Source organism: Amphiura filiformis, chromosome 13 (assembly GCF_039555335.1).
Source record: "Amphiura filiformis chromosome 13, Afil_fr2py, whole genome shotgun sequence".
Lineage (NCBI taxonomy): Eukaryota > Metazoa > Echinodermata > Ophiuroidea > Amphilepidida > Amphiuridae > Amphiura > Amphiura filiformis.
In genome coordinates, this window is record NC_092640.1 from 28,052,065 (window position 1) to 28,070,314 (window position 18,250).

General features: G+C 37.9%; 1 protein-coding gene across 1 annotated transcript in view; it reads left to right on the forward strand.

Moving 5' to 3' along the window:
* Window positions 1–18,250, forward strand: part of LOC140167549 (uncharacterized) — a 49,783-nt gene that overhangs the window by 24,537 nt on the left and 6,996 nt on the right. The window contains exons 3-5 of the mRNA XM_072190851.1: window positions 12,436–12,561; window positions 13,750–13,872; window positions 18,099–18,230. Of these exons, the coding sequence (XP_072046952.1) occupies window positions 12,436–12,561; window positions 13,750–13,872; window positions 18,099–18,230 (381 nt within the window). The remainder of the gene's footprint in view (window positions 1–12,435; window positions 12,562–13,749; window positions 13,873–18,098; window positions 18,231–18,250) is intronic.

Sequence of the window (18,250 nt, forward strand, 5' to 3'; positions counted from 1 at the left end):
AAAAAATAGAAATATAATTGCGAATATTCGCAATAACATTGCGAATATTCACAATAATATTTCTATTTTTTTAAGAATTTTTGTTTACTTTTTGGCACTAATAATGTGCTTCCGTAATTATCTAATAAAAAAAATAACAGCATTGCTTAGGCCCTTTATATACATGTATACATATAAAAAAATTAATCATTTTCAGATTTGATCGAATGTTTTTTGAAAGTTTTCACACTACATGTTATGTGTTTACAGACAACAGATTTAAAATGTACTATAGGAATCTTTGATCCTTTATACAAAATAAAGGCGTCGCCATGAAATTATATATATCTTGAATCCATCCAAGGTTTTTGTCTCTCAACCGTGACGTATTATGACAAAACACAAAATTTAAGACTTATTTGGTACCGTACTATGATGTTTGCTATTTTCGGGTCATAGATTTTATTTATTCATGCATACGATAGAATGCGTCACATCTTTTAATGTGAATTTTAATACCAGTGCAGCAACGTGAGCAGCGTGAAGATCCAATAGGGCTTAGAGCTTACCAAGGTTTTCATTTCTGGATACCAAATTAGTTGTGGCAAGAAATCTTCATGTCATGTAAAGTGGAATAAGATTGCAGTTGTACATATTTCCAGCGAGAATTCTAGAAGAAAATAGTCTTACCATAATAAACACACTTTATACAAGTTTTTGAAGAGCGACGCACTCATGATAAGTGATTAGTTTTGGAAGTGTAGATCTTGGAGATATCGTGTTCAAGAATGGATGCATGTAGAAGGAGATGGCATTTCTTGGTACTACTTATTGCTTTTGTTGTTGTTGTCGCACAATATGCTTCTGCACAACCTTCTGACGCTTCATGGTCTGAATACAATTCAGGATCCGAATATGGATCAGATGTTGGTGAGCAAGACATTGATCTTTTCTTTATTGCTTAAATACTGATAGCAATTAATAGCAGGTTTTTAAGTATTGGCCTCATACGGTCCCAACTCACCAATTTATTTTCTCTGGTGCAGTATGTATATATCGATACATGTATGTAGCACATGGATATCGATAGGTTATATCGATACATAGCTTAAGAATCCAGGACTATGCTATTAGTTATTACATGATTACAAGAGACATTGGATATAATTTATAGTATTAAGTATAGGCATACTAATGAAAGCTCATTGATTAAACCACACTTTTGTGGTCCACCATATCAAACGCTTTGAAGAAGTCGATCGTAAGAGCCAATATTGTTGACTTTGTCATCACCATAATGCTAAAAATGGAAGCGCCCGGCTACTATTTCTTTTTTCAAAAACACTCTTAGGTTCCAAGTATAGAACCTAAAATGAGTTTAGGATAATCAAATAAGATATGAACAGAAAAATGTTTTTCGGCGATTATCCATGCAATGCCAAATATAGGCACATCCATTAATATACCGTAAAACCTCGTCTACTAGCATAAAGTGTTTTTGATGAAAACTAAATTAATACGAAACAGCCGTAAATCTGCCAATGCCCCTGATTGGTCTTACAATAGTACATGTTTGTGTATGCTTGTATTGGTAATTTATTTGCTCAAACTCCATAAAGTTTATTAATATCATTTTGTCGATGGATAGCACCTGAAGTAATTAGTCCAAAATATAAAGCAATATGTTTGATACGAGTCCAAATCGTTACCCTGTCCCCAAACAACCATGCCCCAACCATAACCTTCTAACCCAAGCCCTAAAACCTAACCATAACCATAAATCCTAACACTGACCCTAACCCGAAGTACTGACCCTAATCCTTCCCTAAAATTCCATAAACCCGAACTTAAACCTTGTCCGGATTGATGACCTTTCGGACTATTAAAATGGGGTGTTCTCCTCATTTTGGCCGCCACAGATTCTCATTTTTTTTTGGTTAAGTTAAATATAATTTTGGCTGTGAATTTTACTAGGGAGTTACTCAAGCTTTCAATCGTCATCTTGGTGGTGGTACTCGGATTGGTACGAGTCTTGGTATTGGATTTCATCGTCGTGGACTGGGAGCGATAGCTCATCATCTGAGTCATGGCACTCAGAAAACGGTAGGGATTTTTCCTGCCTATCTCGGTGTAGATTATCCATCCAGTAGTTTAGAACATTGGTTTTTTTTTAATTTATCTAAAAGTTCTGGAATTAAAACTTACAACTCACTTTGCAATGTTGCATTGGGGCTATCCATTCATCAGGTATCTGATTGACGATGGTGTGACGTCAGACCATCATCAATCAGATGCCTGATGAAGGCCGACGCAACGTAGCAAAGTAACTCGTAACTTGTAAATTTTAGTTCCAGTATTAGATTAATTAAAACAAATAATACGATCTTGTGCTTAAACACATCATACATGGCGTTTATGCTCTCAGCCCAATAGGCCTATATTCTTTTTCTGTAAACCATGGTTCTTGCTTTTACTATCCATTTATCCAGCATATCCAGCTTTGAAAAATATAGCCTTTGAAATGAAAAAAAGAGTGCGCTAACCTCCGCGAGGACGCCAACTTAACAACACACCGATATAACGAGGACCTCAAGCGATCGATGCGAGGACTAGGACCTAACATCAGGTCCTCGGTAGCATGCTCGGATGATATTTCGTCCTATACCACCTCTATACCGGTCTTTGTCGTATTACCGAGCTTGTGGGGACTTGATGTGATAAGCACGTCGAAATACATTTAGACTTGGAATTTGTTATTATCGAGGTTCTCCCTCTAGTGTGGTTTGGTGTTGTGTTTGGGTGTTCTTCTAGTGTGGATTGGTGTTGGGGTGTTCTAGTGTGGTTTGGTGTTGGGGTGTTCTAGTGTGGTTTGGTGTTGGGGTGTGTAGGGGCATGCACACATCTATAACTTTCATGAACATTTCAACTTACGCCACACTCATGATTGGTGGGGGGTACTATACTCTCATGATGAAAGTGGCATATCTGTGCTATATAGCAGAGTACGACTTCATATGGGTCTATCGGTCTAGGCCATTCGGTGTGAATTGCTAAAAACAGACGTCATTGGGTGTCTTCAATTTGTTAAAATATAAAGTAATGTGTTAATTTCATACTATTTTAGTCCAAAATGAAGATGAATTTAGGCACTTACCAGGCTAGACCAGGTGGTGCAAGTTGACCATATTTTGGCACAAAACATAAAAGGGTGTCATGGGTGTATAGCTTCCATGCACTATTATAAGTAGCATTGGGTGGAAGTTTTTGAAAAAAGGAGGTTATTGGGTGGAATTGAAAGACACATGGTGCATGCCAATAATATTATGCAAGTGCCCCTCCCCCCAATTAATATCACAAACGTCAGATGCTGATTTATATGGAAAACAATGCGTACACTTTGATCAAAATGTGTGGTGCAATGTTTGTGAAATCTCACAATGCCCCATAAATAGGGTTCAATTTAGGTTAGGGTTCAGGCTTATATGTTATAGATTATGGCTAAGATGATGCAAACGTCAGATGCTGATTTATAGGCCTATATGGATAAACATTGCGTACACTATGACCAAAATTGAGGGTGCAATTTTTGTGCAATTTTTGCGAAATATACAATGACGAGGGTTATTTTATATTTTTTTTATGTTTTTCGAATGACTCTTCGGACGAATTAAGGACCTGTAAATGATGAAATCAAAACTCGGACCTGTTCCGGTTCCGTCCGGTTTCTCTAAACAACGGAACGCGGTTCAACCGCTAGTACCGCTGGTAACTCAACCGGCGGTCGAGTTTTGATTTCATCCCTACACTTGTCTCGTGTCTTTTTGTTTTGACTCACTCCAAGGACATGGTCATGCAGGGACAGTAATAATCTTATATTTATCATAACATTTCTTTAAGTTTTCTGTACCTTTTTTGTCTTAAATTGACGTACCACGAAATGGAGGAAGGTCGTATTTGGTCATGGTCATCTTTAATACGTAAAACAGTTAGGTGATTTGCTTAACACGTATATATAAAGACCTTAAACTTACTCTTAAATTAAGCGGAGAAACTGTATTATTGTCTAATTTACGTCACGTTTTTTACTTCCAACAATGTTAACCATTTTCTTTTGATTTGTGGAAATTGAATATCAATGGAAATTATGGTTATAGGTGCTCTGGTTCAAAACTTAATTTTTCAAAATGGTGGCGGCGGCCATTTTATATTTTGGCCTCTAGCGAAAAATGCCGGGATTTTTGCAAGGGACATGGGGGCTTTTTTTTTCTAAATGGTCCATAGAAGTCGAATCAATCGTCAAACCTTACTAGCCAGAGAATGGTCACGGAATTGAGGTTTTTGGCCTAACTAAACCGTGCTGTTCCAACTTGGGCAATACTTTGTGATGTATTATTTACTTGCAGTTCTGTCAAGAATTTTATTTTTCAAAAAATGTTGGTAAACATGAATCAGGTCATTCAAATGCAATTCCAAAGCTTTCAAATATTCAATGCCATACAAATTAAAACTGCGTTGGCATTTGCATTCTGTGTAGTTTTAAGGTTTACGGCCAGCCTAGTTTTTCGGAGACCCAGTTGAAAGTGATTTGATCCGCCAGTGACAAGTCTGACTACCTGTATTTTCTACTTATTTTCAGTATAAGGTGCACTGGGTAATTTATATAAGTAAATAAAATAATAATAATAATAAAAGCAAATTCTTCATTGAGCGCGATTATTTTACAAAGCTGATGTTGTTTTAAAGCCACACTTTTGAAAAACTGATGTGGAAATGAGAGTGTAAATTGACCAGTAAAGATACCAGCCGTAGTTCTATAATGCATGGCCTAATTGGATGGCCTAGGCGAAAGTTATCCCATATTTTCAAGACTATCCATGCCTTCAAGGTGAAATAACCTACTCATGTTATACTGTCTGGCCATGGTCTGGCCTGCTGTCTGCTGTTTTCCTGGGAAACGATGTTTTGCAATGTTGGGCTTGAACTTTACTTCTGTGTGTAGTTGCTATAGAAATTTTAAAAAATGTGACATGATATTTGAGCTGATCGAGTGTTTTCGATTTTGATGAACTCTGGTCACTTATTTTTCATTTACTTCTCACGATGGTCTTTCATTGATCAAACATTTCTATAGGTCTATAAGGTGCATTGTTGTTTGTATTTATATATAGCATGGGTAATTAATATTTAGTAAATAAGATAATAATAATAAAATCAACTCCTTCATTGAACGCGATTATTTTACAAAGCTGATGTTGTTTTAAAGGGCAGGTCTATAGCAAAAACAACATTATATCATTGGCAAGCTAATATTATGAGGACAATGAAAATGACTCCTTTTTTGAGAAAATAAGACGTTTAAAATTGATATTCCGCAAAAACCAACTTAAGCGGTGAGTTCCTTCGAACGAGACAGATTTGGCCTAGAAAACCGGTGACGTCATGAAATGAGATGTGCCTGCTGTGAGAAAAGGGACTATAAACGCTCTCAATGGACAGAACGTATACTGTTGCTGTTCACAGAAAAAAAATCCAAATTAAGTATTACAAATGTCATGGTTTTTAAACATATGGATAAAATCAGCCGCTTTTTTATATATTAGACAATTGTGATATTACAATTCATATGTATATCAATATCATGAGAAATATTAGGCCTAAAAAATAAATACATAATTTGAGCTTAGAATTTCATCTGAGACTAGCATATCAGATATAAACCATGTTAGTCCACAAACTCATGTAGGCCTATATGATTTCCCTGTATATTGCAATGCTATAGTTTCAGTTGGATGAAATAGGCCTATAACAAAGCAAACGCATAGCAACAATTACTGTGTGGGCTTTGTTCCCGAAAGAGAACAATAGCGTGCATAGTGTTATGCAGCATTGTTATGGTAAGTGATTGTACAACTCATTGTTGCTAATGTCAAACCTGAGACGAAAATTCGTCTCAGGTCAAACTTGTCAAAGTGATGGTGATTGTATGATGAGAGCACGATAAAGTGTCCGCTTCATTTACCTACGTCATCAGTCAAACGGGGGAGAACACGTACGGTACGCTTCAAACGGGGGAAGAACACGTACGAGGCTGAACTTTACCCACACAATTTCAGGAGAAATACGCACAAAAAAATTGCAACAAGTGTCAACTTGTAATGTAATAATTATTCTCTTCGAATAGAGATAAACTTGTTTTTGCTATAGATCTGCCCTTTAAGGTGAGCAACAATTTCAAACTGTTGCGATTTGGTAGTTCACAGCATCTTGCGAATGGCAGTGAGATTTGGCAAAAACTGCATTGCTCATTTCATAGCGAGCGTGTAGAAGAATTAAAATATCACAGATATACTTTTGTAGGTCCGGTGGTTCTTGAGTTATGTTGTAAAGAGGGCTGAAACAACAACACTTTTGTAAAACGTACATAACTCAATAACAATAATAAATTAAGCATGTTTGCAAAGTATAGTATTTGTAGAATGAACTTTTGCAAAACATGAAGGTGTTATTTGTCAATATACTTCTAGTGCCCGTTTCTATTCATCGTTATGTATTCTTCTCCGTGCATTATTTTCGCGAACTCCTTCGCGTGTAGGTTTATATAAACCTGCACGCTAAACAATACATTATCTAAAATAAACAATAGATTTTAGATAATACGTGCACGCTCAAATACTAGAAATACTACTTTCACATTACTATATAACTTATATAACTATGTTCGATATATACCACCAAAAAAGTACGAATATACATTCTGTGGTGTTAAAATAGTTATAGGGTATGGTATTTTTTTATTTTTTTTTTGAAAATCATAGGTTACAAACTGTTCTATTTTGCAACTATCATTGCCATATAAATTATGATTAATGAACTCAAATAAATCAAACATCAAATGAGAATAATCGAGCTTCTATTAATTAAAAGGGCTAAAAACAGGTGGACCATAATTATACAAGATGACACATCAATACAAAATATTCAGCATTTTACAAATGAATTACATGTAGGCCTATATCTAAGATAACATAAACGCGCCCGGGAAACACACACTAGCGCATAATATCATGATCTTACTATAAATAGGGAAATGTTGTATGTATCTATGTATCTATGTATGTATCTATGTATGTATCGCTATAAAGGCTCCGTCAGTTTCGATCCAAATGTCGCCAAATTCATACGGGAGATCGATGAATATACGGGAACGTGTTTAAACTTTATTTGGTTGAAAACGGTCAAGAATTGGCTGCAGAAACAGTGAAAATATGGGTAAAAACGGGTTTTTTGTTATGAAAATCGGTTGTCAGCCTACGCGTCACTGCAGCTGGCCGGCAGCGCGTCGGCGCCTCGTGCGTAATGCGCACTACGCCAATGGGCGCGTAAACGGCGCAGAGCCACGCGACTGCGAGCCAGACACCAGTGGACATGATATTGATAATACGGAAAGAAGGAAAATAAAGGACAAAAAGGTACAATGACGGGTCACGGGATTATGATAACGGGTGAACACGTCCGCAGACACGCTATGAGAGGACGTAATAAATACGGGAAAAATGATTCTACCTGTTCAGTAATTATTCCTGTTATGGTGAACGCTCCCATCTAGCGGGGACCCGCGCGAAGCGCGGGTATCCCGCTAGTCATCTTCTGAATACTAATTATGGCGTGTCTGTCCTCTGTCCGCGCGCTATCGCGTGCGCGTGGTGCGTATATCGCGTGTGCGCGGTGCGCTATCGCGTAGTGCTGCGGAGTACCGACGGGCGCAGTGCGAGCATCGGAAAGCATTACAGTGACTAACAGGTGCATCTCATCGGACCAATAGGCCTATTTTAAAGACATGATTAACATACCCGTTTGCGTTCACATTTCTCCCGATTGAATTGACGGCCTACATCCAGACACTACTAAAATTTCGGGGTATTTTTGGGTCCTCCGATGTGGTTGCAGGACAGGGTTTGGAAGAGGCGAACGATGGGTTTTCAGATTATAGGTTCCGAATAAATGCTACCTGGTCAATGACCTGACGGTGTTTTTAAAATTTAAGATATTTTACCTGATATTCAAACTAATATAATGAATGCAGCAAGTAATATTGCTTATTGTTTTAATACACTCAAAGTATATGACGGATAATGTACTCGTGCAAATGCATTCGTCAAGATAATCGCACTTGCCATGGAGTTATTGCATTTAGCTCTCGAGCCTATCGGCTCTCGAGCTAAATGCAACAACTCCACGGCGCTTGCGATTATCTTGACTAATGCATTGCACTCAGTTCATTATCCTTATCATAATATATTGATCTAGATAATGAAAATCGATATTTTGGTTGCTTCGACCAACAACACCTCGTCTACCCTAAAAGCCACACTTTTGAAAAACAGATGTGGAAATGAGAGTGTAAATTGACCAGAATAGATACCAGCCTATAATGCATGGCCTAATTGGATGGCCTAGGTGAAAGTTAGACCATATTTTCAAGATTATCCATGCCTTCAAGATGAAATAACCTACTCGTGTTATACTGTCTGGCCATGGTCTGGCCTGCTGTCTGCGGTTTTCCTGGGAAACGTTGTTTTCCAATGTTGGGCTTGAACTTTGCTTCTGTGTGTAGTTGCTATAGAAATTTAAAAAAAAATGTTACATGATATTTGAGCTGATGGAGTGTCCTCGTTTGAACTCTGGTCGCTTATTTTTCATTTACTTCTCACGATGGTCTTTCATTGATCAAACATTTCTATCCACAAACACTTGTTAGGGGGGTCTGATGCAAAAATATTTCATCGCGAAAATGTTTCGCCCCCCCCCCCTTTTTTTTTTGACATGAAAATTATGGATCAACCCCATAGAAAAGCATATAAACTTAATTTTCCCAGGAAAATTTGTGGTCAATTTTTTCAGGCCCTCCCTTATATAATAGAGGGTCAAAACTGTTAAGGGCCCCCATTTTGCATCAGACCCTCTAACAAGTGTTTGTGAACGGTCCCTATGTATTATAATAATGTATATAATTTTGTTTGCACCTGTTTTAAATCATTGGTAATGGCAATCATTGACCTTGTCTCAAAATTTACCAAAGGAACCGTTCAAATGTTAAATACTAGAGAACTACCTGCCGATTGGCTAAAAAGAAGTTTTCATTATCAATTGGACCAATCAGCAACATTGTTAGAATGATTTCACCACGCAAAAAAATTGGGGTGAATTATTTGCAAAGCTCCATTCTGATTGGTGATTAAATTGAAGATATCATGTAATCGACCAATCAGAAGCAATGCTAGATCGGCAGGTAGTGCTCATGGGGTTAAATGACGTAAACATGGTAAATGAAGCAGAAACATTGTCACTTTATGTAATTGCTAAACTGTGAGACATTGAACTTGGTTTTAACATAATGCATTATGTGAAAAAGAATATGGAGAAGAACAATACATATAAATTAGCCAGGAAAAAGAACAATACACATTAATTAGCCATCGACTCACAGGAAGACGGTTATTTCTAGCTCGGAGGGTCCTTAGTTGAAAGTTGCACGGGTATGTGGATGAACTAAAGATTCTAAAGTTGGCTCATTTTTGAAATCTAGGTGCGCTCATAGGTTTAACATGAAGGGTGTAAAATGTTAAACAAAAATGGTTTAAACATGAAGGGTGCTTTTTTCAAACTTATCTTCACTGGCAATTTTGACTTGCTGTGAACTACCAAATCGCAACAGTTTAAAATAGTTGCTAACCTTAAGTTAAATGTATCTTGAATCCAAGGTTAGTGGCTCTCAACCGTGACGTATAATGACAAAACACAAAATTTAAGACTTTTATTTGGTAGGATGTTTGCAATTTCGGGTCATAGATTCTATTTATTCATGCATAACGATGCACGTCACATCTTTTGTGTGAATTTTAATATCAGTGAGCAACGTGAGCAACGTGTTTATAGCTTACCAAGTTTCTCAGTTCTGGCTTTTATAGTTGTGGCAAGAAATCGTGCCTTATACAGAGTGGAATAAGATTGGAGTTATTATTTCCAGGGAGAACTCTAGAGACGTATGTAGTCTTACCATAATTAACGCACTTTTATACAAGAGCGAAGCACACATGATAAGTGATTAGTTTTGGAAGTATAGATCTTGGAGATATCGTGTTCAAGAATGGATGTATGTAGAAGGAGATGGCATTTCTTGGTACTACTTACTGCTTTTGTTGTTATTGTCGCACAATATGCTTCTGCACAGCGTATTGACATTTCCGAATCCCGTGAATCTCGTGAATCCGAATCCGAATATGTTGGTGAGCAAGACATTGATCTTTACTTTACCTTATTGCTTAAATGTTGTAGGCCTATATTTAATTATACTACTAACAATAATTAATAGCAGGTTTTTAAATATCATTGTCCTTATAGGGCGATTTCACGAAAGGTCATTAGTTCAAATCTACCTCCAGAAGACATGATGCATGGAACAAGCACAAAGCAAATGAAAATTTAAAAAAAAAGAAGAAAGATATTGTGCTCATCTCTTTCTTCCATGCTATAACATAGTTTAACTTTAACCCATTATATTTATATACATTTTTGTAACACATCATTTATATCTCAACCCTATTCTTTCTGCAAACCATGCTTCTTGCTTTGACTAATCCATCCATCCATCCACCCAGCCAGCCTTTTGTCCAAGGACATGGTCAGGGACAATAATAATTTTTTATTTATCATAAATTTCTTAAGTTTTCGTTCCCTTTTGACTTAAATTGACGTACCAAGAAATTGCAGGTCGTATTTGGTCATGGTCATCTCTGTACATAAAACAATAGGTCGATTTGCTTCATACGTATAAAAAGAAGTGAAGAAATGGTATTCTTGTCTAATTTGCGTCACGTTTGTTACTTTGCAAACTTCTTGTTATTTTAAAGCCACGCTTTTGAAAAAAGAAAAGAAAAAAGAAACAAGGACTTGGAAAGAGCAGTTTAGATGTGACATTATAAATAGTAGAATTTACGCTAATTGTAATAGGGAAAATACCAATGCATAAGCCACACAGTCACAGTTTGGTGTTTTCGGAATGGGCAATCAGGAAGATTGTTATTTATAGCTCGGCATTCTTAGCGTAAAGTTACATGCACACAGAGAACATTTATTTTCTAATTAAAATTGTACATAATTAAGTAAATATTACATACTTATGTGATAAATGTTACTTAATTATTATGAGGTTCTATACTCCATAACGTTATGTAAAATGTTTCTGTGTGTGGGTAGTCTATGTGGATGAGCGAGAGATTCTGAAGTTAACGAACTTTCGGACCGTGGGCTCGAGTTTTTAGAAGGGTGCCGGAAGTTTCAAACTTATCTCCAAAAATCTGACAATTTTACCTCAGCAAGCGCACCTTAATTTTGAACAGAAATAATCTCAAAGTCCAGAAAAATAGTACTAATTTTTGTGCAGAAAAGGGTAAAACCAAACAAAAACATTTTGACATTTTAAAAATGTATTTGATTTCACACAAAACGTTTTAAAATGTTTTATGATCTTTATAAAACCCGGCATTTAATGTAAAAACCCAAAATTTGAGATTTCATACAAAACGTTTTAAAACGTATGACCTTTATAAAACCCGACATTTAACATTTTAATGTCAAAAACCCAGAGTCAAACCCACAATAACCTGCTTAAAACGTTTTAAAAACATTTAGTATTTGCTAGATTCACTATCCATGCTATCCATGCTCAGATCATGCTCAGATATGCCCTGATGAAAAAAAAAAATGAAATTCTGGGGAAAAAATACATTCCAGTGCACAAGTTTGTTTCTTCTGGGTAAGAATTTTGTTCTTTCATGCAATAGATTGTTCTTGCAGGTTATAAAATTGATAAATAGGTCCATGCATGAAATTTGTATATGATGACCTATTTATCAAATTTCTAACCTGCAAGAAAAAAGCTGATGCATGTAAGAAAAATTTCATTTTATTAGCACTAAAATAACAAAATTGATGAAACGAGGCAAAATAAAGTAATTAAAACGTTATTTACTTATTAACACATTCATGCATTAAAAATAGGTCCCATTTTCAAGGTGAAGTCAATTTCTCCCCTAATTCCCTCTTGGGGTAAGGGCCCGGGTAAGGGCAAGAGTGTTGGGTTAGGTTAAAGGTTAGTTGGGTGGGATGGGTTTGTATTGTTAACCCCTGGCGGTGATCCAGAGGGTCAATACTAACACCTCTCATGGTATCAAACATCGGTAGACATATAGGTGCTGGAACTGCTCGACCATTTTTCAAACCCCCTTGCTCCTAGACTACATCGGTCTGCTTCAAGATCAAGAAAAGATAAACTCCCATCTGCTCACTTGTGTAGAGCCACAAAATGTTTGTTTTCTCCATTTGGATATTTATTTTTGGTCGCTGTTATGGGCCAATGGCCGTTTTAAACACTTTTGTATTTTCTTACATTTATAGGCATTTGTGAGACCAATCCTTGTGACAATTGGGGAACATGCATATCCGAGGGTACAGCGGGGGGTACAGCGGGAGACTGGTATTGTTTGTGCTCTCTGGGTTTCACGGGAGATTTCTGCCAATATGGTAAGCTTTAATTGTTGAGAAAAAGCGAAATATTAGAATCTTTGTAAAAACAAGTTTTTATACAATTCTTCCATCACGTCTTTACCAAAACGACCCATTCAGTGATCCCAGCACAAGTGTAAAAAAAATAGAATTGCTTAAAAGTGAAGGATAAGTCATTCAAATTGTCATTTGGTATTTTTGAAATAACAAATTTGGCAAAAAAAACAAAGAAAACAGCAGTACTGACGAAGTTGAAGCCCCATTCAAATACATGTAGCTAATTTACAATGTAGATACTGTCATCTAAATTACAGATTCGTGTAAAATGTCTTATTTTGCCTTAAATACACGGCTTTCGGCTGAACCACTCGTAGGCTATGTTAGCACATCTATGACAATGACAAATGTATCAAAATCTGAATTTTGATGATTTTTACGATCATCCGGCTGAGCAAATAACTGAATGGGCCTTTAACCCATGAAGATAAATCAAAATCAGTCAATAAAAGTGGACTGATTTCATCATGTTCATTGGGTTAGGTAAATACTAGTACGTGATGGAAGTATAAGAGTTTGAAAGAGCAATCAGTGTGTGGAATTTAGAAATGGTTGAACCCGGGACCTCCGATTGCAGTTGCAAGTGTTTGTATTGACCGGCTATGCAGAAAGGGCGGGAGAAAGAGCAACTAAACTTAAATATTATGAAATAGGATATCTGAACTTTAATTAGCATTGGGTTTATACGCGGGCGGGGGGAACTCAACACAAATGACCATACGGGTATGTTCCCCAGGAAAGACCCCTCTCCCTTTGGATTCCACAGCTCCGAAAGACCCCCTATATTTGACCAATATAGAGCTCCGATAGACCCTTGATTTTGATAATTTCAGCTCTAAAAGACTCCAAAATTGCTCATTCCTCATATTTCTGTTTTTAGGCGATTTTCAACCAGAAAGCCAAGAAGGACCCTTGAAAGACCCCTCAGCTCCAAAAGTCCCCATTTTACTTGTTCGCAGCTCCAAAAGACCCCCTCTTTACCGGTATGCCGTCCGCTCCCAAAGACCCACCACCTCAAAATTCCGGGGGAACATACCCACCAATATTTTTTGATGTGCTCGGGGGGTTATACTTCTATTATTGTTTTTGACAATGTGGTTTATGGACAGAGCAGTTTTAAATGCAGCATATTTTGTTTGTTTGTTTCAGATGACCCATGCGAACCCAATCCATGTTATAACGGTGGTGGATGCGAGAGTGACGTTAGTGATACCTTATCATATTTCTCTTGTACGTGTGAGCCAGGGTGGTCAGGGCGAAAATGTCAAACAGGTACGTTTATAATTGAGTTAATTTCGGTCGTTAATTGAGCTAATTTTGGTCCTACAGCCATCTAAGGTGTCATTATTAATGTTCTCAGAATTTTCATTCCTATAATTTTGTACAGTCCAAGATAATCAACACTTGAACTCAACACTTGGACTGTGTTGGAAATGGGATATGCTCACTTTTTCCCCCAATATTAATTTCAACAATTTTTTGACCAATAATCATTTTTGATTAAAAGTTCCATTTTAAACCAGAACTCACATACTTGACACGTTTTTGACCCAAGCCATGTTATTGACCAAAAAGCACGTTTTTGTCCAAAATCGCGTTTTTTTACCCATGTTATTGACCCCCAATCACTATCTATCTTGCGGACGCATCCGAGAAAGAGTTTACGATTCTTTTCCAGGAATCTCTATCAGCCATCAGATTTGGGAGGTCATTAATTTCTTGATTGACGTCCCTTGCCACACAGTCGATGTAGTTGAATGGTCTTCTTCCTCTACATGTTCGTGGAAGCCTCATACAGATGACATCTGAAATTATTTGGTCTTTTGCACGGTAGCAGTGGCCTGCAAATCTGGCTCGCCGTTGAGCAACGATGGAAGACACCTGTGGAACACCATCATAGATCTCTGCTTTGGTTTTATGTTCACGCCAGGATATATTTCGAACCCTCATCAACAGCCGGGTGTAGGTACCATCAAGACGGTCCTGAAGATCTTTCTTCATTGTCCAGGTCTCACTTCCATATAAGAGGATACTCTCTATGCAGGCTCTAAAGAAGGCAAGCTTGGTATTTCTTGATATGTTGGACTGCCAGATGGTGTGCAGTTTGTTGCAAGCTTTCCATGCTTGAGCTTTGCGAGTCAGAAAGTCTTTCTTGCTGTCGGCAACAAATGAACCAAGATATTTAAAGTCCGACACCTCCTTGAGTTGTGTGCCATCCCGAGAAAGGATTGGAGTTGGGTTCTTATCTCCATTAATACACATATATTCTGTCTTCTTGGAATTGAGAAAGAGGCCAACTTTGGCGGAAGCATCTTCTAAAGATGACAGAAGATCTTGGGCATCTTGTGATAACGTAGCTGTTAAAGCGATGTCGTCTGCGTAGTCAAGATCGGTTAAATACTTGTTCTTCTCTCTGCTCGTCTTATTGGGCATGATGTCAATCCTTTGGACTTGTCAGTGTCTATCGACTGTCTGAGGAGATAGTCTACCACTATCACAAAAAGGTAAGGGGCCAAGGTGTCGCCCTGCAGGATTCCAGCAGTAGAGAGAAACTCTTCAGTTGGTCCATCACCTGTTTGTACAAAACTTGAAGGATTATCATACATTATTGCAATAGCATTCACAATCTCCTGAGGGATCCCATAATTACGAAGAATATGCAGCATGGCCTTCCGGTTAACACTGTCGAAAGCTTTTGAGAAGTCAACAAACACAATATATGCCTGCTTCTTTGAGATTTTAAGCTCTTCTATTATCCTTCTAAGGGCTAGAATCTGTGGTGTGGTTCATCTACCCTTGCGAAAACCATTTTGGTTACGTCTGAGAATAGGATCTAGATGAGGAGAAATCCTGTTGAGCAGCATAGTGTTATACAGCTTGGCAGCAAGTGCTGACAGTGTGATACCTCTATAATTTGATGGTTGTGAAAGATCCCTTTCTTCGGGAGAGGTATAATTGTGGATCTTGACAAGGCTTTTGGCTTATTTCCTTCATGGTTTCATTACAGAAATCAAGCAGTTGCTGATGGAAGAGTGGGTTTTTCCAAACAATGGCTGGTATGTTGTCAGGACCAGGTGTTTTTGACTTGTTGAGCTTGCTCAGACCTTTTGCAGTTCCTCCATAGTAAATGGACCAGTGTGTATTGGGAGATCGTCAGAGACATTGCTGTTAAAGAACGTATCTTCAAGGTTTACGTCTTGCTCTGGTTTCCCTAGTAAGTTGGAAAAGTGTAGAAACCAGTTGTCACGACGCTCTTCAGATGTATTGCCTTTCACTCTAACCACAGGAGCAGATTTGGTGTCAGTTATCTCCCGGAGGAGTTCCCAAGAAGCTGTATGTTTATATTCATGATGGAGGTTGTCAAGTTCCTCTGTCTTCTTTTGAATAGAGGACTCCAGAGTTTCTGTGTAGGCTTTATCAAGAGTAACTTTGGCCGATTCGAGGAGCTTTTGTGATGCTCGGGTGGATCTAGCATTGTGTTTCATAGATGCACTCTTTAAGACATCTCTTGCCTCAGTGACTTTGTCTGATGCAGCAATGTTGTAGGACTGCTTTGATTTTTTAGGGAGCATCTCCAGTGCAACTTCCTCATTAGCCGCAACTAAGGTATCATAAGTGGTGCTAATATTGGGTTCTTGTAGCTCATCGTGTAGAGAACTGAAGCGGTTATAGACTGCTACCACAAACTGCTCACCCAGGATGGTGTCTCTGGTAACCTTCTTCCAGTCAATACGTTTCATTGGGTCTTTCATGGAAGTTCTGCATTTCCGGTAGCTGATTTGACATTTGCATGAAACAATCCTATGGTCCGAGTTCACACCCTCGAAGGAGCTGTATGCACGTGAATTCTTGATTGAGTTGATCCACTTCTTTCTTACCAGGACAAAGTCTAGTTGAACTAGTTGGCCATTAGGACGCCTATGTGTCCATAATCTGTTGATGCGGTTTTGAAACCTTGTGTTTGTGGCTATGAGGTTATGTTCCTGCAGGAAGTCTTTCATGTGGTTGCCATTTCTATTGGTTTCTTTAGCAGGTGTGAAGAGAGCATCCAATGGCCCAAGCTGAGCATTAAAGTCTCCTCCAATTATAAGTAAGTTATGAGCTGGGATGGCATTAACTGTAGAAGAGAGTTCTTGGTAGAAGGAGATAACAGCTTCTTCAGGTTGTTCGTTATGTGGACTGTAGCAGCAGAGAACTGTGGATGTTGGATTGCCCAGCAGAGAAATTTCCATAATCCGTTCATTATGACTAATAATGGACATGCAGGAATTGATGGCTCTTGGTGAGATTAAGAAGCCTACTCCACCAGTGGCAGCATTCCTTTGGTTCTTCCATGCTGAAGAGGTGACTAATCTGTATCCATTCAGATCTTCCTGCAAGAGGGAGTCATTGTGACAAATCCGGTGTTCCTGCAGACATATGATGTCAATGCCATAATGTGCGGCTTCATGAGCAAGTTCTTCTTTTTGGCTAGTGAGTTGAGAGTTCTGATGTTGAAAGTGCTGATGGTAAATGGTTTTTCCTTTGTACAAATTTGTCTTGACCATCCTTATCTGCATCAGGTTTGGTCCGTCCAGGGATGGTATCAACTGGCTTTGAGATCAAACCGTCATTGATGTTAGCATAGTCTAACGGTGACTTAGATGGTCCAGACTTCATAGCAGGGGCTTTAACCCTGGTGCTTAAATGTAAACTCATATTTCTTGTCAATGGCTGAATAAGACAGAGGTCGCCACTCCTTCTGTCATAGAGGATATAAAGGAAAGGTTTCAGCATTTAGTCCAGTTGCCACCCATACTAAATCATATGGGGATACACCTGGTCGCCTGCCGAGGAGATCTGTTTTGTTACCAAAAAGCACATTTTTGACCAAAAATCACACGTCACAATTTTGACCAAGACAAGATTCTGCAAATATAATAATAAATATAATAATAATAAAATTTGACGTTTTTTTTTTCACCAATACAAAATTTATTGGTCTCACTACGTCCAATATTTTAAAACTCGTATAGCTCGACCAATAAATTTGTGTATTGGGTTCAACCCATCTAATTTTATATCAAAATAACATTCGCATGATTAGTTGTCAAATGTTGGTATCAGGTGTCATGCTGGACGCCCGGGCTGGACGCTTAGTTGAATAAGATATTATCCCCCCTTTTATCCTACTAGCTAAAATGTTGGTAAAATATGACAAATTGTGTCAGTAATCTGTAACGTAAAAATGAAGTGCGAAATGTAGAACATGAAGACAGATCCATAGTATATCCATATCATCTAATTATATTACCTGGGCCTGCATTACATACTTCTGCAGAGTTTGAACCGCCATTCGACTTGAACTGGCGCGACACCGTTTTATCCTGTTGGCCCTATGTATCTCTATGTATCTGGGCTACGTTATATTCAAATACTTTTCATAATAAGGCCAAGTTGTTACAGGCTTTGTTATAAGTAACATTATTGTAACGATCATTCTTTTTTAAATTCAACAGAGATATTGTCCTACGACCCATGTGATTGCAGCCCATGTTTACACGGTGGGACGTGTTTGAGTGATGCAGCATCTCCTGACCAATATGTATGTTATTGTCCTGCCGATTTTTCAGGAACTCACTGCGAAACAGGTAAGACCATGGTGATGGTG